Source organism: Arxiozyma heterogenica, assembly GCF_036370985.1.
Source record: "Arxiozyma heterogenica strain weizmannii chromosome Unknown scaffold_11, whole genome shotgun sequence".
NCBI lineage: Eukaryota > Fungi > Ascomycota > Saccharomycetes > Saccharomycetales > Saccharomycetaceae > Arxiozyma > Arxiozyma heterogenica.
Window position 1 is genome coordinate 239,193 of NW_027042664.1, and position 26,234 is coordinate 265,426.

Genomic DNA, 26,234 nt, shown 5'->3' on the forward strand with positions numbered 1-26,234 from the left:
AACCACACACCAAAAAAAATATGAAGATTTCTTTTTTTCTTTTTTTTGAAATACAGTGAAAGAAAGAGAAGGTTGAATATAAGAGACATTTTCACAAATTATTCGACTTTCTATATCTTACATCGATAGATCTCACTTTTAGGAAAACATAGTTGTCAATGGCTCAATATGCTTCTTCCTTCTTTTCGAATAAAAGGGATTTCTCAGTTACATTGAAGAATATATCCTTTCATGGAAAGAGTCGATATTATTACAATAAGGTACATAAGATTTTATAGATTTTTCATTAGTTATTACAGAAGTACTTAATATTTTGGGTTTATGAAATTATTATTAATGTAATTATCCTTATTTTTATTACTATTCAGTTGCTTTTTTAAAAAAACTTCTTGTTTAATTACAATTTATCCTGCTATAATCATTGTCTTCATCCTCCTCATTAACCCATGTTGTCATTTCGATTAATGATAGTTTTGCATTATATTTCATTAAGTGTTTTTCTTCTTTGTTAATCAACTCACTAATTCTTTCACAACTCTCAATCAGCAGGGGTAATTTCTTGAATTTTCTCCACAGCTTAAATTTTGCAATGAATCGAACATCTTTTAAATTGTCTAGAAATCTTATCTCTAAGACACATAAATCAGGAAAATAATTAAAGCCTAATAAATATGATATAGAATAGTCGGTCAAAGATTTACAATTGTTTAAAGACAAACGTTTAACATTGTCTCCATTCCATTTGGCAAATTCCCACAAGCCATTATCTGTAATGGAACAACCTGCTAAACCAATGGTTTCCACATTCGTGTATTTGCCCAGTGCTACTAAAGCCACGTCCGTTATCCTATTCCCATTATGATGTCTACCTAGATTTACTAATTTTAATTTTTGACAATTTAATGCGATTGCCACTACACCAATATCAGTAACATTTTCACATGCCCTTAAATCAAAAGATAATAATTTCTTTAAAAATGGTGAAATTTTAATAATGTATGTATCGTTAATAACCTTATTTCCTGTTATGGATAACGTTTGTAAATTATTGAAATTATGAAAACAATTTGATGGTAAAATAAATTCTGGAGATATATGAATTTTCAATTCTACTATCGAGTTTAAACATGCCATACTATTAATAATAGTTCCATGCATATATTTTGATTTTGAAACTCTATTTAATATTAGCCTCTGGATATTTAGTTGACTATTATCACCAAACAAATTAATGAATTTGTGAAATCTAGCAAAATCTTTAAAAATTAAATTTTTTAGTAGATAAGGGAAAGTTATTTCAAACCATAATTTATTTACCATCAAACAATTAAAAAGACTTCCATTTGACTGATATTTTTTAGAAGAATTCCATTGTTGGTCCATTTTTTTGGTACGTTCCCATATTTGCTTAGCTTTTTCAGTATCTTTATATATCAATAAAGCATGTTTGAAAGATTGAGGTGGTCTCTGCTTATAAGGTTTCTCTAATTCCAAACCATCTTCATTTATTGCTAGGAAGTTAATTATTTTGTCCAAAATTTCGGGTATACTAAAAAATCGATGACTTGTTAATGGTTGTCTTTTGATTTTCAGAGATTGGAAATCTGTAATTATGACATTATGGTGATAAGAAGAAGAAGAAGATGGGAAACAACTTTCATTATTAAAAAGAAAATGATTACATTTGAGTGCACTTGAGGGGGGCGTAATAAATGGATTATTATCTATTTCTTCTCTTTCACTTGTATCAATTACAAGATGTTTAGGTTTTTTAGTCGGTGTACAAAAATTATCAGCACATTGTTTCAAATCTGTATCTGAATCATTTTTTAAGATAGTTTTTAATTCATTAGAGAATTGAAAATAACTATTTTTTGACCTATTCCTAGCTGGAAACAAAATTTTTCTTTCATTTTGATAAGAAGATTTTTGTTGACAGTATTCTTTTTCCAAAATTAGATCATTATTATATTGAAAATCAGTGTTATTATCCTTATAACAATTATTCTTATTCTTATTGTCACTGGCAGCGGTTGAAATGTTATTATTTGTTTTTAAATCAAAATCAAAAGATCTTTTGATTTTATTATAATTATTGTTATAAAGGCCTGAAATAGTTTGTTTAAAAGACATTTAATTAAAACAAAAAGACACAAAAAAAAGAAAAATAAAAGAAGTTGAAGTGGAAATAAGTGAATGCAAATAAAATAATAATAGAAAAAAAAAATGAATAAATGAATAAATGAATAAATGAATAAATGAATAAATGAATAAATGAATGAAGAGAATTATAACCAAGTTAATTCAACATATATCTTTTTTACTAGAACAGCAAAAGGTATATTAAAAGAGAATAAGGAATGGATGATACTAATATTATTACTGTATCAAAAAAATAGCAAACTAATTAAAAATGAAATAAAAAAAACTGGGAACAGGACACCTTGAATTAGTGATGGTATATCTGGTATTATGGTTATTATAATTTACTTTTAAAAAGAAGAAGAAAATCAAAAAAAATTCTCCAAAAGATATTAATTAAACTCAAAAAAATAACAAACAAAATCTACTTCTACTTAGGTTGTATTAATAATGATCTCTTGTTTGATTATCAATCATCGGAACATTTATTACCAGACAGTTGCAAGGACATCTTCACCAAACAGATATATCTATATATATATATCTCAAAAGATGAAAAAAGAAAAAATACAAAAAAGATAATATTGAAGTTTTTGCCTATAACCTGTCAACTTGAAAAGAATAACAGTAATAGTAAGTAATAATAGAGATATTATCTGTTAATTTGTAATTTAAAACATTTATTTACATATTTACCAACTATTGATAATGCAACAGCAAATAACAACAAAGGACAATTCATCTCCCTTTTCTGTTTATTTTTTTAAGTAAATATAAACTTGCCCATTCTCCTTGAAAGAGTGATAATCCTTTTTAATGATAAACAAACCTACTCATAAAAAATCTATCGACGTAGATAATAAAGTAATGGGACTTCCATCTTGTTTGTTGTGCTTGAAGTTTTATTATTGCTGTATTTGTTTACATAAAAACAAAAAATAACTTAGCAACAAAATTATTGTAGTCTTTTTCTTTCTCTTCTTCTTCATATCAGCTTTTCCAGCTTAGATTATTTGCTTTTCTTTATTTTGTTTTTTACCCTTTGAAGAGAAAAAGTTCAGCGCAGAGGTTTTCTTTTTCTTTCTTTCTTTCTTTCTTTTTTTTTTTTTGGTCTTTTTGTTGTTCAAAGGACAGTTACTTACCTAAAAGGGAAAGCTAAGTGCATTTCTCACCCTCCCATTCAAAATAAACGTCAAACAGGTTAAAAAATACACAAAGAAAAAGAAAAAAAAATAGAAGATTTTTTATATAAACTACTCTTTTTTTTGTTTTTTAGGTTCTGGACTTTCTAACATTTAACCCATTGGCAGACCTATTATTTGTAAAACTGACTACTTTTAAATAGAGTAAGTAGGACAGATTGCCCTTTTCTTTTCTTTTTGTTTTTTTTTTTGTTTCTCTTCTTCTTATTTTCATAAGAAATGAAGAAATATATTGATTTATTATTTTTTAAATGTTCTTATCTCTTCTTATTATATAGTGACGGTGTTTTTATGATATCTCTTTTAATACAAATATAAGTGCAGCACAAAGAATTACATACAAAATTTTGAAATGAACGGTTTAGTTTAATTGTTAGTAATGCTAATCTTTTGCTAATAAGCCCCTACTCTTTTCATAATACAAAAATTAAGCTATTGTCGATATTGTAGTTGGCATCTACAACGGTATTGTAAGTACAGACTACGAAAATGGCATATCATGTAGAAACAATCCAGTATAAATATTATCATAGTTTTCTATTGACGTTACGATGATATGATATGTGATAACTATAATTATGAGAAATGTAATGATTGATATTCAAATGCAATTTAGCAAATTTCCAGACGTGAATAATCTTATTGAAAATCTTGTTTGAATAATGTTATAGAACTAGGTTCATAGATACTAAAACATTGCAAGTACACAACATAATATAGGATCATCCAAGAATTATTGTTCGGATTATTTTTTTCACTTTATGAAACAATAGTAACAGTTCTTACTCTCTAATATATATATGCATATACATATATATATATATAAACATAATATAGTATTTATTTCAGGGTGCTGTTCCTACAAAGAGCATTTGTTTTGCTTTTATTGTTTTTCTTGCCTTCTTTTCTATTATCTACCATAACCAAAGCCCTTTGCATTTTTGTCTGACAGAGTTTAACACGTGGAACGAACAATTGTTAATTTCTAACAAGAAAACAAAAGACGAAAAAAAAAAGAAAAGAAAGTCCGAAATCGGGTTCATCAATTCATTCATTCATTCAATCTGATTAACATCTACTGATACTTTCAAGTATATAACGCATACACACACATTTATATATATATATATATGTATCTATATACGTATATATATACTTACAGTAACCTGCTATCTTCTTAGTAATATATATTCCTCACAGTCATAAAAGTTAAAAAGAGTTCACCTATTTTGTTTGAACAAAAAAAAAAAGAAATTTCCATTATTTAAAATAGATAAAACATTCATTCCAAATAATGGACCATTTTGTTGATATAAAATTATTAAAGACTCAACAAAAAAATAACCAAGACAAAAGTACAAAGAGCTTGAAAAAGTTTTGTTTCCCTGACAATTTTAGTACTAGTTCAGGTCCTTCTGTACGTTCTTATCTACGAAATATATATGATGATAGTTTAACACCATCTTCATTTTCATCTTCATATTCTAATAATATTAATACTAATACTAATAATAATAAAGAAACAGAAATCACAACAAATAATTATAATATATCTTTAAGTACTATGGATCCAGAAGAAAGAAAAAATTTAGTAGATCATCTCAATAAATTCTCTTTTGAACCATTTCAAAATAATCCCAATAATAGTAACATTATTACTAGTCGTTGTAGTAGTAGCTATAAATTAGAACCAAAAGAAATCTATCATGCCGATAAAGTTAATGATCAATGGGAAAGCTCGTCTTCAAGATTATCTGATTCAGATTGGAAAGCAAACAAAAATCAATTTAATGAATATTCCTTTTTTCTCAATACTTATAGTATTAATCCTCCTTTAAGAAGAAATTCTGTCTTACCTTCATCAAAACCTATAAAATCAAATAGAAGATTTTCGCATAAAAAGACAGATGCTATTTCACTATCACAAGAATTCAACATAAATTCCTATCAAACAGAACCTTCAAATATTAATAATGTTGATATAAATCTCAAAGGAAACCAATCAAATAAAATTAAATCTCCAAGGGCTCAATTTGAAAGATTTAATGATATTTATATAGGTGACGATGATACATATACTAATGTTACTCTTCTTCCATCCACAACAGATCCCTCACTATATACACATCATTTGTCACCAATAAAAACAATAAATAATACTAGAGAACAAATAGAAAGAAATCAAAATGGAAATTTTGAGTCTTTAGATGATTTTGCAGATTTTAATAATATCGACCTTGAAGGTAGAGATTTTGTTAGTAGACCTTGCACACCAAAAATTAATTTAGAAGGAAACACTTTATCACAATAGCATTAAGAAAGATATCCTTAGTTTACTATTTAAATAATTTTATATACAATTTATACACGTTTTTAATATACTAACACATACATATATATATGTTTTTCCTTTTCTTATTAAACTAAAAGTAATTCAACTAGACCATCATAAAAATTGTTGATAATAATAAAGCTAAACTTTATATATGTATTACGAATCTGATATTTTTTTTTTTTCATTTTGCTCATCTTCTATCTTATATACATTGTGTATATATCCATAACTAATGAACCTATTTTATTTTTTTTTTTTTTTTCATAAAATATTTAATGTATATTTATAGAAACCTCAAAAGTTAAATGGCTCTATATAAAGAAAGAGCATAAACATCAATACGCTAACAATAACAAGACGATAACATAAACAAAATAGTCTCAGGACCACATTCAAAGTCGTTTCCTTCTCCCCCAAGAATAAACAGAGTTATATCCATTACTTATTTAAGTAGGAGTTTTAACAATGGGGGATCAATCAATTGAATCGATACAGAAACCAACAGCTAACAAAAGCATATCGCACACAATTCTGCAATCGTTACAGTTATTCAACAGAGTTGCAAAAGATGATACAAAATCAATTAATTCAAAGTTTTTAAGTATGAATCAATGGTTTAGAGACTTTAATAACACAATAACAAACACACAGAATAAAAATTACATGATATCTCCAGATAAATTAAAAGTAGTTATTGAAAACTTAAAAGAGGATAGTATTATAGAGGATGAAAATGAGCAACTATCATTATCATCACCCCATCGCTTTGAAACAACTTTGCCTGGTTCAAATCAAAATTCAGTCATACTTGATTCAGAAACTACTGGCAAACAAGAGCTATTTATCACAGCCAATCCATCCCCTGTTATCCAAAAAACCCCTAAGAATATTCAAAAAATTACTAATAATATACATAATAGTGGTCATGGTAGCATATCTAAAATTAAAGAGAATGAAATTGTCGTCAAATCTAATTTTGAAACGGCAATATCATCTTGGTCTCCAGTGAAAGTAGAACATACACTGAAAAATGTCCAAACATTGGATGAAGAAGAGCAAGAAAAAGAGATAATTCCTAATCACCAACAAGCTATACAACCAAATGATTCAAATGAAGAGGTACCAGATACTTCTAACAACACTATAATACCCAAGGTTAATAAAGATAAATCAAATGATTATCAACCCTCATTTACTAATAAAGGTGAGAATAACACAAAACAGGAAAATGGTTTCCCACAGGAAAACGTTATATCTGATAATACCATCAAGGAAAATACAAAAGTAGAAAATTCAGATATCAAAAATATTGAAATAGATAATCTATCAAAGAATAACGCAGATAGAAATTTTACATCACCAAATGTAAAGAAACCTGTTAATGATCAATCTTTTGTTCTACATAATCCAAAAAGTAAGGTTTCGATTAGGACTAATATGTTTGAACCATTACCCGAAAAGGACCCCTTAATTGTCAAAAACTCGACTCCTTCCCAAAAGATTACGTCCAAGTCTCATAATACTACTTTCCGATTCCAAAATTTAAATAAAAATGTTAATTTACCTACCGTAACAAATAGTCACACCTTATTTAAAACAAACTTGTCATTCTCGAAGAGAAGTTTATCACCTTCTATGAATAATAAATATAAGTCAATTATGACACCTAAAGAAAAAAGTAATTATATGAATACTTTTCACAGAAATAAGCATAACATTGGAAATAAAGTATCTCCTCAAACAGTTAATAAAGTAGTGGTTTCACCACTGAAAAAACATGCAGACGGTAATATTATTAAAAAAGAAAACAAAAAGGTAATTAGAAGCCCTATATCCAGATTAACAACAAAGACACCACAGCGTATACAATCAGTTAGTACTAAGCCAGGTGCTGTATTTGATAGGTTATCATCAATTCCAACAAAATCATTTGAGCAGAAAATACGGTCAAAAACTGGCCAAACTCCAATCGCAAGAAAATTCGCTCCTTCTTCTATAGATGTGACTGGGTCACCAATTAGAAGAGTATCTCCAAAGTTAAAGAAAACTAAAATGTCCGAAATTTTAGAACAGGAAGCTTTGAGTAGCATTTTCTTTAAAAACAAATCACAAAATAAAAATTCACCATCAAAACAAGAAAATTTAGTGTCGAATAATAAGAAAACTATATCCCCAGCAAGTAAAACTTTGGAATCCAAACTTATTAAGACCAATAAAGGGTTTGAATCTTTAATTCCTAAGTTAACACAGGATACAAGCTTGGAAAAAACTAAAGAACCTTTGAAGAATAACTTATTAGTTTCAAAATCATTACTCTCCAAAGATACCTCAAAAATTCTAGCTGATAATATAAAAAGTCCATCCAAGTCTAATAATTCCTATGAAACAAGGACATTAGTTAACGCACCACAAATTTCTACTTTAAAAATTACATCGACATTATCATCAGATATTCCAGCAATGTCACCTACTGCATCAGAATCAAATAAACTCAAAAATACACTAGTTAATTCTATATCCCTTTCTTCATTAAACCCAAATGAAAAGCTAAGTACTACAAAAAATAACAACTCAAGCAAAATTAATAGCAATAGAAAACTGGCTTTTGAAAATACAAAAGAAGATAAGGTATTAGGGAAATTAAATGTAAATTCTTCTAGTAACGAGACAAAACAGAAAGACCCAACTGAGAAAATCCAACTGATACCTTTAATAGACGAAAGCAAAGTGGATGTGAAAGTTAAATTGAATAAGAGATTATCAGAAGTCATACGAACACAACAAGAACAAGAAAAGAAACGTAGAGAAAATCAACAAAAGAGGAAAAAATCTCATTTAGAAGAGGAATCCGGAAGAAAGCATAGTAGGTATAGTACCTATCGGATATATTCTAAAAAGCATTCATTGGGTACAAGTACAGCCACTGATACTTTTGTTAAGACTATTATTAATAGTAAAAATTCGAAAGTTATTAAAAATGGAATTACAACCATAAAAAATGATAATGACAGTATTGTAGACACCAATAACATCTTAGGTGATATACATAAAGTTGATTATAGAAATATCATAGGTGATGGAAACTTTATAGCCACAGACAAAAGCACCCAGGCTCAAGAACTCAATTCTATTGAAGAGGATTCACTACCTGAAATTTTATCTGATGATGAACAAAACAGGCTCGCATTGACAGAATGGGCACATTCACCTGCATTAGAAAACCAATTGAAAATTCAAAAGCATTGGGATCCAAGAAGGATTTTTGGTCCAATTGCACCCTTACATATAGACGAAATATTTCCAACTTCATCTTCATCTCGTCTTAATAAAGTTAAATCAAAACTTACTAAAAAACCCTCTTGGAAGCATTAAAAAAGTCGATCAATCGCAATTATTAATACTGATATATAGTAGAATATAATTTAGCATATAACTTTAATAATATTCCCTCCACATCCTGTTATTTCTATTATTTTTTAAAACACTCTATGTCGTATTGTATGTATTTAGATATAATGAGGGATTATCTAAAGATCTTTCAAAATTTTAAGCCCTATATCAATATAATAACGATCGAACAATTTAGCTAAATAAATTGGAGCTATTTTAACAACCACTTATTATTTGAAAACCAAATTAATCACGCAGTAATTATATATTGTATTTAATAGGATACCAATATATTAGAAAATAACTGAAAATATATTCTTGTATTCTACATCAAATTATATAGAATAATATTGTATATTCAATTTAATAATATCTATAAAGAATCTATTGTCTTCCTTCAAAGTCTTCTTTCAAGAGCTGCATTTTTATCCCATTTAGAAATCCAACTTTCTGATTCAACTTTTGGGACCAAGAAAATCTTTAAAGCAGAATCAAATAATGGGATAGACGGTGTTTCTTTTTTAAAATATCATGAAAGGTAAGCTTTTTTCCAGCTTTAATTAACCCACCACTTTCTGTTTCCATAAAAGTAAGCAACGATTTGGCAGAAAAATTTTTGTGTTTTTCATCTCGAAACCATTCTTCTGGTCGTTGCATAACAAGATCTATTAACTCTTGCACAGTAGTTAATTCACTAACCTCACCGATAAAATCAAACTCATTTGTTGTTGGATACATAATAATTGCAGGGTAAATCATTTGAGATTCAAAATCCATGGGATCTTCTAGTTTAGCTTTAGCCTCTTTTAACAATTCAGCTGGTTCTCTTGTAGTGATAGATTTTACATTTCTCAAGGTCATTGCACTTTCTAACATTATTTTCTTATTTTCTTTTTCCTGCTGCTCCTTTAATTTAGTTTCTTCAATTGCTTTTAGATCAGCTATCCTTTTTGCAATATTTTTAGATAAATTTTGTAGTGATACATTACTATTATCAATTTTTAAACCGAAATCAACAGTTTCTTGTGCTTCATCCAATTTATCTAGTGCAAAAAAGGCCTTACCCATTCTATAGTAACATTTCAGATTCTTTGGATTTATGCTTAGAGCCATTTTACAGTCATTAATACAACGTCTATAATTCTTTAACTCCAACTCGCAAATGGCTTTGTTAGCATAAAGAGCTTCATTAATTTTGTCATCTTTACATTTCACATCAATACCCTTTATATACAATTCTCTTGCATCTTTAAATCTTTTAACTTTATATAAATCATTGCCTTGATTCTTGAAATTCTCAGCTACTTCATGTGGTTCACCCTCATATGCCAATGCTTTTAAAGCTTCCAATTCAGTGTTTTCATCACTTTCATCCAATTTAGTCATAAAGAAGGGCATTTTATTCAATTCAGCAAGAACTTCATCTGTGGATTTATCTTTAAATTCTGATAATTGAGGTGGTAGGATCGGATCATTAGGACCAGGAATGTATTTTTGGGGTTTTGATTCTTCTTTTGACATTATTAAAAGATGTTTACTATATGAGTCACAAAGTGGAGTTAAGTTTTGTTACTTTGTAATTACTTTTTTACAAATCTTTAAATATAAATATATAAATGCAACGTTATAATACCCTTGAAAATGTAGGATATATTATTTAACGAAATTTACTTAATTGAATGGTTATTTTTTTTTTACAAAAAAAACGTTATTGTCTTATTTTTTTATTTTTTTTTTCCAGCACGTTTCAATTTTCAATCTCATCTCGAACATTTGTAAGTTTTTCTTTTTTCGAGATACTTTAAAGCTAGTTGAAAGAGAGAAATCGTCAACTTAGAAAGATAAAAAAATATAAGTAGATTTTTCTCACTGAAAAAAGCTTTTTCTTATAATATATAACAAGTGAAGATGTTATCGTACAGCTTTATTTTTTTTCCTTCTTATTTTAACTTTTCAAGCTACAATATTTTAGTTGAATAAAAAAAAGTATTAAAGTAGCCGTATAGATACATATATACATATATAGATTAATAGATAGAAAAACGATAACATTTACATATAAAAAAAGAAAACTAATAATTGATTAAAAAAATAAAAAAACAAACAAACTTAATTTTCTCTTTTTATTTTTTTTGTTAAAAAACTAGTTTCTGTACTTTTCCCAACCTTCTGGTTTTTGCAAACCAGCAGCCTCAAAATATTCTTTACCACAAGAATAACCTTGGAAAGTGAAATCGTTGTTCTGGTCACATTCACAATTATTTTCTTTCCAAACAACTGGATCCAATGGACAGTTATCATATGGAATATGATAGTAACCAATATCTGAGAAATAATGTAATTTATCTTGTGGAATCATCAAAGCAGCAGCAATAGAATGCACAGGAGCATCCCCCCATCTTTCATAGAAGAAACCACCTGCATGGTCCAAATAATCGAAGTATTTCTTATAAGCTGGAGATCTCCAAAGATTCAAATTAGCAATTTCAAAATTGGACCAGAAATGACATAAGTTGTAAGTCTTACCACCGTCATCAGAGATAAATTTCATTAAATTGTTTTCAGCCATATAATATGGGTGTTCTTTGAAGAAGTTCATAGAAGTTTCCCATAAGGTTTTGATAGTATCAAGATATTCGTGAATAGTGATGGTGAAACCGTAAACTTTTTCATTATCTTGCATCCATTGGAAGACATCGTAGTTGATATCACAGTAAATCTTAATGTCTGGTTCAACTCTCCAATACCAGTCATAATCGTTCAACAATGGATGTCTCCAGAAGAAACCAGATTGATAACGACACATATGTCTATAGGATTCTGAACCACCATAGATGATATTTGCCATATCCTTTCTTGTCTGAGCAGCTTTTTCTTGATCAATGAAGTCTGGATAAGACCAGTGTTCCTTTGGAATCAAACCAAATTTGACAGTAGATGAGACTTCCCTAGCGATAGTGTTTTTAAATTCATCGGTAAAAGGTTCATCATTTAAGAAAATCCAATCGTATTTAAATTTAGCATTAAATTTTTTTTCAACCAATCTAATTGAATTAACGATACCATTTAATTCAGAATTTCTTACTAAAGTAACGAAACATGCCTTTGGTCTCTTACCTTTATTTTTAAATGATAAACTAATAAAACTCATGGTGTCTCCTGTGCTAAATCTTGATATACTAGCTTCAACTTGTTCCATTTTTTCCTCTTGACTCAATTGATGACTTTCTGGGATAACAACGTTATTATTATTATTAACATTGAATTCTTGTGAATCGGACTGTGGTTCATCTACTATTATTGGAGGATTATTATTGTTATTATTAGCAGACCCTGCAGCTTTCAAATTTTCAATGTTATTTACAGAACCAACATTATTATTATTATTACCTATAATAGCTTTATTAACAGTGTCATTCTGTGAACCTAGATTAAAAATAATAACAAGGAACACAACAATTAAGACGATAAATCTTACCAATCTTTTACTTAAAAAGATTGGAAATCTAGCCATTTTTTTTTGTTTTTTAATGTTTATAAAGATACAGAAATAGATATAGATAGAGAGATAGAAATATGTGTGATATATACCTCTTTTGACCTCTTTCCTTATTGAATCGAATGGATATAAAGACGATTAAAAAAATAAAAAGAAGAAAGGAAGGAAATAATAAAGAACTCAATAGCTTTTTAATGCTATGTATTAGATGGTAATGACTTTGCTGGTGAATCTCTCTTTATACCTCTATCCTTATATCTTAATGGTTTAGAAGCTAGCTTTAGTCACGAGGTGTTTATATGTATTCTAAGATATGTTTGAAGAGAAAAAGCAAAGAAAGAAAATAAACAAAAAGAAGCTGATGTATGCGACTCAGAAATAAGGAAAAAGGCAGCAAAAGCAAAGGTTGTATAAAGAGGATAAAAATGTAAATTAGAAAGTTCGTCTAATTACTTTTACTTATTCTGGTTTTTTGTTTCATATGCTTATTTTTACTACTCTATTTATCTTTTTATTTTTTTATTTTTATTTTTCTCGAAGAAAAGAAAAAATAGAAACAAACAAAAAAAAAAACCAAAAAAATGGAATGAGTAAACGGGTGTTTGGGTGTTAGGAAACATTTATTTTCCTTTTTTTTGTTTCTATTTTTTTTTTTTTTCAATTTCTTCTCTAAAAAAATATACGTACGTTCATCAATATACACATTTATACATATACATGTATTAATGTATTATATAGTATCAAAATATGATATTAACGAACATAAGCTTGAAAATAAAAGATAAAAACAAATAGCAAGATAATTAGATGAATAACTACTTATAAAGACGATCTATAATAACTTTTATTTTTCTTTTATTTTTTTTTTTGTTTTTTTGTTTTTTTGGTTAACTGCTATCCTATTTACACATTAGCTATGTCTTATAATGGTATTGGTTTGAAATCTGCCAAAGGTTCATCTACATCGGGACACATACAAAAATCATTAGCAAGTAATGATGAAAGGATATCTCTATTGAATTACAAAGCAAGAAAGTTGCAGAAACAGAGGAATACTGTTAAAGAAGACAATGACAATAATCGTATTAAAAAGATATCACAATTGAAAACAACAAAGAATGGAAATTTCATCAAGCAAATTCACAATTCTATGGCCAAGCATTTATCTAAAAGAGAAATTGAACTTAGAGTATCTGAATTAAGAGATTGTTTAGAAGATGGTAGAGAAAGCAATAGCAAGAAGACGAAACTAACCGATAGTGAAATAGATCAAAGATGCAATGCCTTAAGAGAGGAATTGGTTAAGGAAAAACAGGAAAGAGTTCAATTGTTGAATAGATATAGAAGTAGAAAAAATAGGCTCGATCAACAGATAGATAAAGATGGTGGATTTAGGTAATAATGAGACTAATTAGATGGTTTTCTCTCTCTCACTCTCTTCCTGTCACACACACACACACATGCACACATGTATTTTTATCTTTCAAAGCCTATTCTCTAATCTCCTCTTCTTCTCTTCATTCTAGAAGTTGGAAGGCCTGTGATTCTTGAAATTTCCCAAAAAAGAAAAAGGCTGCAAAGTAAAAAGTGAAAAAGAAATTTTTATTTTTTTCATTTTTTCATTCATCATTCCTAAAAAAAAAAAATAAAATAAAATAAAATAAAATAAATAAAAAAACAAGAGATTAAATTCATCGAGTGCAGAAAAATTTAAGATAAAACAAAAAAAAGTTGTTCGATAAAAATAAAATATTAGAGAGGAAATCTCTTCCTCTTATTTTTTTGCTTCATTCTCAAATGAAATAAAGAAGAAAGAAACAAGGTACTACAAAAGTTTAGTTTAAAAAGAGTATAAAATAAATCATTACTTATATTATTCCCTTCACTTAGGAAACTGGTCAAGTCAGACATCTCATCATTTCTTTTGGTTTGTTTGTTTGTTTTGTTTTGCTTTATTTTATTTTATTTTATTTTCCCCATTTCTATGTTGAGCTTTGTCTCTACATATACAAACAAACCTTATTACATAACATTTAGAGAACAACCTTTCTGCCTTTTCTTTCCTTTTTCATTTTTCATTTTCATTTTCGTTTTTTTATTTATTTGTTAAACAGAGATTTATTTTTGATCCATAAAGATGAGTACAAACGAAAATACAACTTTATTAAGGGGCAACAATAAGAGTACAAACAAGTATCAAAAATTTTGGAATTTTATATACTTTACATTAGTTCATAATAAAAAGAAAATTGTCATTATGACATGTTTTCTTGTTATACTCATAATGACTCTTTTCACTCAAATGTCCGATGGCTCTCCATTTTTCCATCATAATGATAGTGTATTACATTCAAATAGAAAGAGAAATGTTATATTTTTTGTAACAGATGGTATGGGTCCAGCATCCCTGTCTTTAACCAGATCCTTTAGACAATATATCGATGGTTTGCCTATCAACGATACTTTAGTCTTAGATAAACATCTAATAGGTAATTCACGTACAAGATCCTTTGATTCATTAGTCACCGATTCAGCAGCAGGTGCCACCGCCTTTTCATGCGGTCTAAAGACTTACAATAGTGCAATTGGCGTGGGCCCATTCAAGCAACCTTGTGGTACTATATTAGAAGCTGCTAAATTGAATGGCTATTTAATTGGTCTTGTAGTGACAACTAGAATCACAGATGCTACCCCAGCTTCTTTTAGTGCACATACTGACTACAGAATGCAGGAAGACTTGATCGCTTTGCATCAAATTGGTGAATATCCTTTGGGTCCAATGGTTGATTTAATGATTGGTGGTGGGAGAACGCATTTTTATCCAAGGGCAACAAATAACAGTGATGTCACAAAATATGGGTTAAATGGATCCCGTTTGGATGGAAGAAATCTGATAGAAGAAGTGGTCTCTAATGGCTGGCAATATGTAGGTGATCGAGAAGAGTTTGATCGTTTGCAAATGGGGTTTAATGTATCTTTGCCATTAATGGCTTTAATGTCTGATTTCGATATACCATTTGAAATCGATAGAAATAATTCGGTCTATCCTTCTTTAGAAGAACAAACTATTACAGCTTTAAATGCACTAAGTAAAGCAACTGAACAATCCGATCGCGGATTTTTCCTATTAATTGAAGGTTCAAGGATTGATCATGCAGGGCATCAGAATGATCCTGCTGCTCAAGTTAGAGAAGTGTTAGCATTTGATAAAGCATTCCAAGCTGCTATCGAATTTTCTGAAAACACAGATGTAGAAACTATTTTAATTTCAACTTCAGATCATGAAACTGGTGGTTTAACTTTGGCAAGACAAGTGACAAAGGAATACCCTGAATATATCTGGTTACCTGAAGTCTTGGCAAACGCTTCTCATTCTGGGGAGTATGCTAAAAAGAAAATCATTAATTTTTATAAATCATTAAATGATGAAGAAGATAATAATAATAATAACAGAAGAAAAAAAATTGATTTCATTACAAAAGAAATATTAGAGAAGGATTTGGGTATTTTTGATTACACTGATGATGATATTGAATATTTGATTAATGCAAAAACTGGAGATCTTGTTCAAGATAAGCTTAATGATATGGTTTCGTTTAGAGCGCAAATTGGTTGGACCACTCATGGGCATAGTGCTGTTGATGTTAATATTTATGCTTATGCCAATAAACGAAAGGCATGGTATGATATTTTGGATCATTTACAAGGTAATCATGAAAATATTGAAATTGGACAATATATGGCTAAATACTTGAATCTTGATCTACAAAAAGTTACATCTATGATTAATGGTACTAAACATTCACCTGATATTGCTGTTAAAGAATTAGAGAAGGGTATCATATATGATGAATATCACCATAGATTAATCAATAAGTAAATTGTTATAGGATTTATAATCTATTAATCATGTCCTTGGTATACTATTATTAGCATCATCCAAAGTTAAATAGGTTGTTACTACAACAATAATAATAATATTGTATGTCAGTATTAAGCATATTTAAGATGGATATTTATTTTTTTTTACTTCAGGTTTCAAATTTTTATTTAATTGCAAGTATAGTTATTGTTGTGTATAGCTTATTAATTAGCTTTTTAGTATAAGATGTTAAAATAAATCTGGTATAGTTTAGGTAAAATTAACAAAAATCTAATCTAATTTAATAAAATCGTTTGTTTCAATTAATCAATAGGAAAAGTAGAGAAAATATATATATTGTTGTAGTGTCTATGTAAGCTTTAACCATTATATATCTTTTTTTTTTATAATTTATTTTATATCTAAATATATTTGAACCGATGATTGATCTACTAGAATTTCCTGGTGTGGCATTAAATGAAAATTTTTGATGCTTATTTGATACATATATGTTTAATGAAGAACAAATAAAATTAACCACTTCACATCACCCCAAGACACAAAATGATTAATAGCAATAATATGTCCATTCACTTAGGTTAGTTGTTAGCATTATTCCTGTTACAAGCCATCCGATAAATTTACTAAGGTGATAGTGTTCTTATAGAATATAAAAAAAAATGCAAAAAAACCATTATATTCTAAACTTTGCTATTGTATAGTGACACAAAGTTACAATTCAATACAAAACATCTACAATTGCCATTGTAAACAAAATTTAACTGAACTAATGAAGATAATATGAGTTGTGCTAATGTTATAATTGATATTTGGTATTACTCATTCCTTTTTGTTTTATTTTTTTCTTTTTTGCTCAGGTCGAGGCTTTCATCCCATACTCTGCTACATATACTCAAGAATGTATCTTTAGATAATTTTTTATCGTTTAGAAATTCAAATGTGAAAATATCATTCATAATTCTAATATCACCACTAATAATCGCATTATTATCATTATTATTATTATCATTATGGTTAGTCATTTCTGATATTTCATTGTTGGCTTCTTTTTTAACTGGTTCTTCTTTATTTAAGTAACACATATTATATAAGCTCCTATTGGAATCTATGTATGGTATGATGTTATTTGGATAAGGAATAGGATTGTTGTAATATTCAAATGGATTGTATAACATTGAAGGTGTGATATTAGTTAAATAAGGGTAGGGCATATGAAACGGATATATGGCACTAAAATGAGGCTCAAAAGAAGGTGGATATGGCTGAAAAACATATCTAGGATTAAATCTTTCATAAGGTGAATTTACGTAATTCTCTGGATTGATTATGCTTGGCTGTAAATTGATATGTTTATATGGAAAATGTAAAATATTGGGTGGTGCACTTTTAATTCTATCATGTTCACTAGAATATACACCTTTATTGCTATCATTGGCATTGCTATCATCATTATTATTATTATTATTACTTGTAGTGGTGCTTATTAGGTATTTTAATCTTTTAGAATTTGCTGATTCGCTGATACCGGATGAATTGTTACGATAACCTTTTAAAGTGTTATCTGAAAGATCTAATGGTGGAGGAACTCTTTTCCTTTTTAATGATTTAGTATTTTTATTGAATTCAAATGTAGATGAAGTAGTTGAGGAGACATTGGATGAATTTTTCGATGACATAGATGGATTTGATGTTTCATTATTGTTCGTTTGAGAAGTATTTTCTAAGTTATTGTTAATTGAGATAGCAGGTAGAGACGATTTATTGTCAATTGATTTATTATCAGTATGGATTGTGGAGATTATCTTTCTTTGATCATCTTTGATAATATTCGATTTATCCAAATTAGATAACATTTCGTGACTTAAATTGTCCTTTGAAATTCCTGGAGATGCACAAAGCATACCTAGTTGGTATAGCCTTGAGTTATCATCATTAACACAAGAATGCGTAAATGCAATATCATTATCGGTTTGTATCGGTTCTTGTTGTGTCAAAATGTCATGTTTTGATGGGGACATGGTTCGTAAAAGTGGTTATGTATATCAAAGGCAATAATATTGATTAAGCTTAAACTTTCTCTGTTTGACAAATATCCAAAGTTTTAATTATTTATTTTAATTTAATTTAATTTATTTATCTTTTTTGTTTTGATACATAGATATATTTTGTTCTTTTTTTTACTAATATTTCGGAATGCAAATCTCTTATGACTCTTGTAATAATATTACAACTAGGTTATTTTGGTATTTCCCTTGTACTACGTTTATGAGACGGATTCTAGGTGAGAAAAAAAAGTTAGTAATCGTATATTTTCTATTTAAATCGGCATTCTAAAGAAAGAAAGAGAAATAAGAAAAGTTGCGATGAAAAGAAGTAATTATTCAGTTTTCATATTTTATCATAGATAAAAGTGTAAGGTGAGTAGAAGAAAAAAAATAAAATAAGTTGTAACCCTAAAATATTTATAGTGTATATTTTCCAAATTTTAAAGGCTTTTGCGTTCAAGCCCTAAATTTCTCAGTGTATGCTTATTTTATTTTTTTTCCTTTTTTTTTTTTTTTTTTTGTAAATTCCTTCGTAGCGTTGCACATTTACATATTATTATTTATAGATAGAGGAAAACATAAGACCTCTTGGAGTTTTTATAAACAAGAGAAAAGAAAACAAAAAAAAAAAAAATAAACATAGGATTTATTTGGCATACAACATTATTCTGTCAAAAACATAAGTAACTAAATTGTTACTCAGTGTTTTGATATAGATAATGAAACTCAACCTAATAAACCCTAAATGTGGTATATGCCTTAGATATTCATGTATGTATTATAACATGTATATTTTTATCTCACTTTTCTCACAGAATATGAAATTTATATATATATATATATGATCCAACCGTTATGTCCGATGAAAATATAGGGATTTGCGAAGCATGATTACGTAATTCAATTGTCTTTCAATATAACTTATGCTTTAATAATACGGTGCGGCGTTGACATCATGGAATCCGTGAAAAAGTTTATTTGACACGTAACATCGTATTGTTCTTCTCTCCCTGCTTTCTTTTCTTTTTTCGCGGCCAAAGAAAAGAAAAGAAAGAGAGATAAAAGCGCAGGACAAAGGGATATAATCATGTATTGGTGAAGCCTTTCTTTCTCTTTCTTTCTCTATTTCTAAGTGTGTGTGTGTGTGTGTTGTATGTGTTTATGGTTATTATTTATTCTAAAGGTATGTGACACCGTATTAGAAATCATTCTTGATGTAATTTGTTTTCTTAGTGGTTTTGCTACACGTATCAAAAGAGATTATTTTCAAGGGCTGGCCATTCTAAGGGGAAGCTGGAAAATAGTGGGGAGAAGGAGAGAGGCACAGAGAAATCGGCAATTGGAGGATGGATAGCGGGGAATAGATTGAAATATAAAGAGAAAATCAAGAAGTATAAACCCTCTAAAACTTCGTTTTTCTTCTCTGTTTATCTATGTTATAGTTTTATTTTACCTTGTTCTGTTGTGTTTTGTTTTTTTTTATTGGAGGCTGAAATAAGTTGGTATATAAAGTTCCATTGGAAAATAATGATTTATATTATTCTATATATTGTTTCTTATTTCTTCAAGTTAATAAATATATAGTTATATATAAAGTAAGACACTATATATATACTCCCACACACATATATATATATATACATATAGTTAATTATATTATAATGACAACAAATAGTAGAAACGATAACACGAATACTGCGGATATAAGAAATGACAGAATTGTCACAAATTCGCTAGGTAATCCAATTAATGAACCCTATGCAACCCAGAGGATTGGTTGTTTTGGACCGTTATTAATGCAAGATGCTAACTTATTGGATTTTTTGGCCCATTTCAATCGTGAAAGGATCCCTGAACGTAATCCACATGCACATGGTTCAGGTGCTTTTGGATTCTTTGAAGTCACAGACGACATAACTGATATCTGTGGTTCAGCAATGTTCGATACTATAGGTAAAAGGACACGTTGTTTAACAAGGTTTTCTACTGTCGGTGGAGAAAAGGGATCTGCTGACACCGCAAGAGATCCCCGTGGATTTGCCACAAAATTTTACACAGAAGAAGGTAATCTAGACTGGGTGTACAACAATACTCCGGTGTTTTTCATTAGAGATCCTTCTAAATTTCCTGCGTTTATTCATACCCAAAAGAGAAACCCACAAAGTAATCTAAAGGACCCCAATATGTTTTGGGATTTTTTGACTATACCGGAGAATCAAGTTGCTATTCATCAAGTATGCATTCTGTTTTCCGATCGTGGTACCCCTACTTCATATAGAAAGATGAACGGTTATTCTGGCCACACGTATAAATGGTCAAATAAAAAGGGTGAGTGGTACTATGTTCAAGTTCATTTAATAACCGATCAAGGAATCAAAAACTTCACAAATGAGGAAGCTATTGATATGTCAGGGAAAAATCCAGACTGTTGTACTCAGGATCTTTTTAATTCTATCGAACATAGTGATTACCCCTCTTGGACCGTCTATATACAGACAATGACAGAAGATGAAGCTAAAAGACTGTCTTTTTCAGTATTCGATTTAACCAAAGTTTGGCCACATAGCCAATTCCCAATGAGACGTGTGGGTAAATTAGTTCTAAATGAAAATCCAAAAAATTATTTTGCACAGATTGAACAAGCCGCTTTTGCTCCAAGTAATACTGTTCCATATCAAGAAGCTAGTGCAGACCCTGTTTTACAATCTAGACTTTTTGCTTATGCAGACGCTCATCGTTATAGAATTGGGCCAAACTATAACCAAGTCCCTGTTAATTGTCCCTTCGCTTCAAAATTCTTTAATCCTATGATTAGAGATGGACCAATGAATGTTAACGGTAATTTCGGTTCTGAACCTAATTATTATGGGTCGAATATCAACTATCAATTTATACAACAGGATAAGCCAATCCAACAACATCAGGAAGTTTGGCATGGACCCGCTGTACCTTTCCATTGGGCAACCGATGCAGGTGATATTGATTTTAAACAAGCTACTGATCTGTACCAAAAAGTTCTCTCTAAACAATCCGGGGCACAAGAAAGATTGGCACATAATGTCGCAGTACATGTAGCTAATGCATCTACTGATATACAAAAAAAAGTAGTAGCAATGTTTACAAGGGTGGATCCAAGATTAGGTCAAAGAATAAAAGAAATTTGTGACGAAAAATGTAATGAAAGTAAAGTATCAAAGTTCTGAGTGTAGTAATTTTATAATTTATGTTTTACCTTCTTTCTATTCTGTTTCTACTTCAAAATTTCAAAAATAAAAAAAAAAAAGAAAGAAAAAAGAAAACAAAAATTACTAATTCTGTAACTTTATGAATCTTTCATTCACTTATTTCTATAAATAGAGTTCAATCCTCTTTCTTTTTCCTTCTTGTTTTATTTTTTTCTTATGTATATTTACTTATTATTTATATATCTATTTATTTATTGTTGGTGATGAAAATATTGATTTATTAATTTTACATATTTTTTACTCATCTGTTTTTTTTGATTTTCTTTATTGTTCTTTCTTACTACCATGTATGTCATCACCTTTGCTACTATTATTAACACCGTGAATGAATATATAGTTATGCTTTGTTGTCAAGATGTTGTGGTTGATTAACTATGATAATAATATTGGGATGGCTCTTACCACAAGTGCAACAGCGTACTTAATTCTTGTAGTGAAAAAAAAAAAAAAAAAAAAAACACGTTTCGGAATTTACTCGTAACTAGAAACCGTTAGGCGGAATATATTTTGTTATCGTATAAAGGTGCCATCTAAAATAAGAAATAATAAGAGAAAAGGGGAGCAAGGAAAAAGAGCGTTTGCTTAATAGAAAGGAAGGATGTCATCAATTATTGAGTATAAAGAATATACTGAATATTTTTGAATATGGAAGAAGTGAAACGAGTAACTCTACAATATATATTAAGCTGAGAATCACTCCTCTTGTAATAATGTCTAAGTTATTAAACAATTTACAGAAAGAATACGATAAATTATATTATTCAAAGGATATACCAGATGCTTCCAATTTACAAAAATGTTTAAAGGAGACTCACGAATTCAAAAATCAACTGAAAAAATTACAAGCACACTTAAATAAAAATATTCAAGATCAAGAACAAGAACAATGTGGATTGTCTGATACAAGTTCAAGTCCAGCTTGTATTAAGGGTAATGCTATAGATCATGATAAAATTATTAAGAAAAGGACTTTGATTCAAGAGAAATTAAATAAAACTATCAAGACATGGAATCATTCCATCAGAAAACAGTCGAAATTAACACAACAACAATACAACAAATTCAATAAAAATGGTTTGAGTCAAATGACAAATTTTAATCTTGATGATATATATAAACATAAGATATCTAGAGATAATATTAGGTTTGTTGATGAAGCTATAGGATTTCATATAGCTAGATATAATATTGAAAATTTGCCAATACAATATGATGGCGATGAAAAAGGAGAAAATATTATTCATTACTTAAAGAATGTCTATGGAATTGAGACTAACATCACTTTAATATTTCTACAGATGGGTCAGATTGTTTATGATTTAAAACATAATAAATATGACAGTTGCATGAAATGGATCAATACAATTGAAATGTCAGAAGATACAACAAATAACATCGTAGATTATCATTTAAAATTTGAATTATATATCTTGATTGGCATAGATATGATCAAAAATGGTTTTCCATCTATTGATATTTGTAAATATTTTTTTGATAATATTCCAAAGGAAATTATAGTATCAGAAGGAATAATTAAATCATATTACTTTCAAACTATAACAGAAATTGTCTTTAGATTGATTATGCAAAAAGAATTGACTGGGATTGATAGCATTATTGAAGAAAGATTAAGATCATGTGTTGATATATTTATCAAGGAATATTGTTTACACAATAAACTCTCTTTCGATTCGCCATTATTTTTAGTAGTGTTAAGCGGTGTCATATCGTTTCAATATTTTATTAAATATAATCAAATCAAAATTCTGTCGCATGTCGGTTGGACTACAGAAGATGAACTGCCATTTGATGTAGAATTACCGGACTTCTTATCACATTTTCATCCAATTTTCATCTGTCCTGTTTTGAAAGAAGAAACCACAAAAGATAATTATCCTTATTCACTTGCCTGTCACCACGTTATATCTAAGAAAGCATTAGATAAGCTGTCTAAAAATGGTAGCTTATCTTTCAAATGTCCATATTGTCCAATTCATACAACAGTTATCAAAACCCAAAAAGTAAAATTTGTAAAGATTTGATATTTTGCTGTAATTAGTGCTCTTTCTTTTTTTTTTTTGATTATTCTTAGCGTTGCTGTCTGTTTATTTTCCTATATATGTGTGTGTTTGAAATTATTCAGTAAAAATATATTTATTAGCAATTTATTATGTAGTGTTGCTACATTATTTTTGTCAATAAACGACAGTTTATATTTAAAATTCTACGATTTCCTAGATTTTTTAATAAAATCACCATTTTCAATAATACCCGAATATGGTCCATTTTCACCAGTTAACCAACCTGGAATTTTATTAATATTCATCAAACCCTCATCACAGAGCTGATGCAAACCTCCAAAGATATCTGAACCAAGAAATTTAAACCCGACTGCGATATCATCATTTGGATCCCTGTATTGGAATGATACTTTTGATACAGGATCTTTGGAATTGTAACTATTGAGATATGTATTGGATCCCTTGAATAATGACATTGATTTCATATTTATATCATCAATTCTGATTTTTTTACCTATTGAAGCATTATGGTCTATTATATTATTTAAAGGTGACAATTCAAAGTTACCTTCACCATATTGAGACCACCTACCTACTGAGTTGTTATGTCTAGAAGTGCTACAAGACTTCAGTGCATTATCTAAAGATTTTATTGATTCTTTTATGGGTTCATTTCTCTTAAAATGGATATTATATGGTGAAGAATTTACGATAATTCCTTTAAATGTTTCTAGAATCAGCTGAGATGTTGGATCTTCACCAGAAGTATGAATAAAGATAGGTAATTCCTGATCATCTAATAAAACAAAATAGTATGGTGTTCGTGAAAGTAGTTTTGGCTTCAGACTATTGAGTGGTATTAATGATTTTTCAAAAAACTGTATTCTAATTAATTCTATATTTTTTTCAGAATCATGTCTTGAAGTTACATAGGTTAAATAATAGTTTGATAATTGAAGGTTCAATTCTTTGACAATCCAAGGAATGTTATAAAAGGGTCGAAATTTTTCTGTTTGAGATTTATACATTGTAACAGAATTCCATTTGTAACGAGATGGATGAGTTAATAAAATATTAAAATCAATGTCACTTAGTTGGTAAAGATTTAAACCATTAGGCCAATATCGCTTAGTTATGAGAGTGGACATATTATGTTTGTTACGTGATTCATATTTAAAATCTAATTGTAGATTTTTGTAAGATAAATATCGCAACTTCTTATTAGATAGTCCAAACTTTTCATACCAATCGATAACTAAATTACATAGAATTTTAGCAGATAATTTTTTTAACACTTTGGACTCAGTCTCTTTGGAGAATTCTGGAATATATTCATCATCTAAGGACATAAGGGTAGCAATATATTTGTTTTCTATGTTAAAAATCCTTTTGACAGAGATGTTTTAACTAAATGGAAAAAATCTTCCCTAATCTGCTTAGTCACTATAATTAGTTATGTACATAATTCCTCTCTCTAAAAAATTAACATTATAGTGAAACATATAGAGTAATGTCCAGTTGCTAAAACAGAACGATAAGTATGTATATATCAAAAGTCTGTATTTTGCTGTATTGATTAATACACATTCAGCCTTGTATTTGTGAATGAATTAGGTAAAAGTTCGTGTTAAGAAATGCTGTATTATCTTCATTGGTGTTTATTAAAATTATTCTTTTCAAACCACGTTACACAAAAAGAACTAGAAAAAATAAAAGGCGCTAACAATAGAGAGAATTGTTACTAAAAAGTGGTACATCAAATTTAGAATAAGTTTATGCGACACATTATTATTGACAATAACCATAGACATTATTTTTTAACATTTATATATGTTGATTAAAGAGTTAGTAGTTTGTCATCTTTCATACAATTATCTTGTTTCAAAAATATTTTTGATGGTTTGTCGAATAAAAATACAATTATTATGGCTTTAAGGAGAATTAATATTGTAGAATAAATTTTAGAACAGAAAAAAGAATTTGGCATATATTTAAATTAATATTGTATGGAATTAAACTATTTATATTCATATTTTGGATAACAGTATTATATTATTTAAAAAAATATTTAATTAGTAAAATCAGAGCATTTTTGTTAGAATATGTAGTTATTTATAATATATAGTTTAAGTATGTAGAGTTCAAAAAATCTTAACATATAATATATCATATAGATGTTTTTATTAAAGATAGAAATATAAGAACATACTTACAGATATTTTTAAAATTTAGAAAGTGTAAGGAGATATTTATTCAATGCAATTAGAAATTTTTAGGTAATTAACTATGGAATTAATATAAAGGTCTTGCAGTACAAGAATTTTTAATAAAAAATTTAAAAGAAATAAATGTTGTAATTCAATAAATGTATTATTTTATTAGATTCTCATTAATCAAAGTTAAAGATCAGTTTAGAAAAAAGAATTTTTATTTAATTGAAATCAGTTTCTCTACAAAATAAATTAAATAAAA

At 28.4% G+C, this 26,234-nt stretch overlaps 11 protein-coding genes across 11 annotated transcripts; 6 read left to right on the top strand and 5 right to left on the bottom strand.

The window, feature by feature from the left end:
- Window positions 1–393: 393 nt before the first annotated feature.
- Window positions 394–2,133, bottom strand: AMN1 (Amn1p; the record flags this gene model as incomplete). Its single annotated transcript, XM_064856797.1, has 1 exon — window positions 394–2,133. The coding sequence occupies one exon, from the start codon at window positions 2,131–2,133 to the stop codon at window positions 394–396; it is 1,740 nt and encodes a 579-aa protein (XP_064715930.1).
- A 2,505-nt stretch (window positions 2,134–4,638) lies between these two features.
- Window positions 4,639–5,655, top strand: ICS2 (Ics2p; the record flags this gene model as incomplete). Its single annotated transcript, XM_064856798.1, has 1 exon — window positions 4,639–5,655. One exon carries the CDS (start codon window positions 4,639–4,641, stop codon window positions 5,653–5,655), a length of 1,017 nt encoding a protein of 338 aa, XP_064715931.1.
- Window positions 5,656–6,144: 489 nt separating this feature from the next.
- On the top strand, window positions 6,145–9,051 carry SLI15 (Sli15p; the record flags this gene model as incomplete). Its single annotated transcript, XM_064856799.1, has 1 exon — window positions 6,145–9,051. The coding sequence occupies one exon, from the start codon at window positions 6,145–6,147 to the stop codon at window positions 9,049–9,051; it is 2,907 nt and encodes a 968-aa protein (XP_064715932.1).
- A 498-nt stretch (window positions 9,052–9,549) lies between these two features.
- On the bottom strand, window positions 9,550–10,590 carry CNS1 (HSP70/90 family co-chaperone CNS1; the record flags this gene model as incomplete). Its single annotated transcript, XM_064856800.1, has 1 exon — window positions 9,550–10,590. One exon carries the CDS (start codon window positions 10,588–10,590, stop codon window positions 9,550–9,552), a length of 1,041 nt encoding a protein of 346 aa, XP_064715933.1.
- Window positions 10,591–11,212: 622 nt separating this feature from the next.
- KRE2 (alpha-1,2-mannosyltransferase KRE2) lies at window positions 11,213–12,583 on the bottom strand (the record flags this gene model as incomplete). The annotated part of the gene is made up of 1 exon (XM_064856801.1): window positions 11,213–12,583. One exon carries the CDS (start codon window positions 12,581–12,583, stop codon window positions 11,213–11,215), a length of 1,371 nt encoding a protein of 456 aa, XP_064715934.1.
- Window positions 12,584–13,484: 901 nt separating this feature from the next.
- CWC21 (U2-type spliceosomal complex subunit CWC21) lies at window positions 13,485–13,967 on the top strand (the record flags this gene model as incomplete). The annotated part of the gene is made up of 1 exon (XM_064856802.1): window positions 13,485–13,967. The coding sequence occupies one exon, from the start codon at window positions 13,485–13,487 to the stop codon at window positions 13,965–13,967; it is 483 nt and encodes a 160-aa protein (XP_064715935.1).
- Window positions 13,968–14,705: 738 nt separating this feature from the next.
- Window positions 14,706–16,448, top strand: PHO8 (alkaline phosphatase PHO8; the record flags this gene model as incomplete). The annotated part of the gene is made up of 1 exon (XM_064856803.1): window positions 14,706–16,448. One exon carries the CDS (start codon window positions 14,706–14,708, stop codon window positions 16,446–16,448), a length of 1,743 nt encoding a protein of 580 aa, XP_064715936.1.
- Window positions 16,449–17,266: 818 nt separating this feature from the next.
- On the bottom strand, window positions 17,267–18,469 carry DIG2 (Dig2p; the record flags this gene model as incomplete). The annotated part of the gene is made up of 1 exon (XM_064856804.1): window positions 17,267–18,469. The coding sequence occupies one exon, from the start codon at window positions 18,467–18,469 to the stop codon at window positions 17,267–17,269; it is 1,203 nt and encodes a 400-aa protein (XP_064715937.1).
- Window positions 18,470–20,157: 1,688 nt separating this feature from the next.
- CTA1 (catalase A) lies at window positions 20,158–21,699 on the top strand (the record flags this gene model as incomplete). The annotated part of the gene is made up of 1 exon (XM_064856805.1): window positions 20,158–21,699. The coding sequence occupies one exon, from the start codon at window positions 20,158–20,160 to the stop codon at window positions 21,697–21,699; it is 1,542 nt and encodes a 513-aa protein (XP_064715938.1).
- Window positions 21,700–22,451: 752 nt separating this feature from the next.
- RMD5 (ubiquitin-protein ligase RMD5) lies at window positions 22,452–23,783 on the top strand (the record flags this gene model as incomplete). The annotated part of the gene is made up of 1 exon (XM_064856806.1): window positions 22,452–23,783. One exon carries the CDS (start codon window positions 22,452–22,454, stop codon window positions 23,781–23,783), a length of 1,332 nt encoding a protein of 443 aa, XP_064715939.1.
- A 182-nt stretch (window positions 23,784–23,965) lies between these two features.
- Window positions 23,966–25,111, bottom strand: CHL4 (Chl4p; the record flags this gene model as incomplete). The annotated part of the gene is made up of 1 exon (XM_064856807.1): window positions 23,966–25,111. The coding sequence occupies one exon, from the start codon at window positions 25,109–25,111 to the stop codon at window positions 23,966–23,968; it is 1,146 nt and encodes a 381-aa protein (XP_064715940.1).
- Window positions 25,112–26,234: the final 1,123 nt, after the last annotated feature.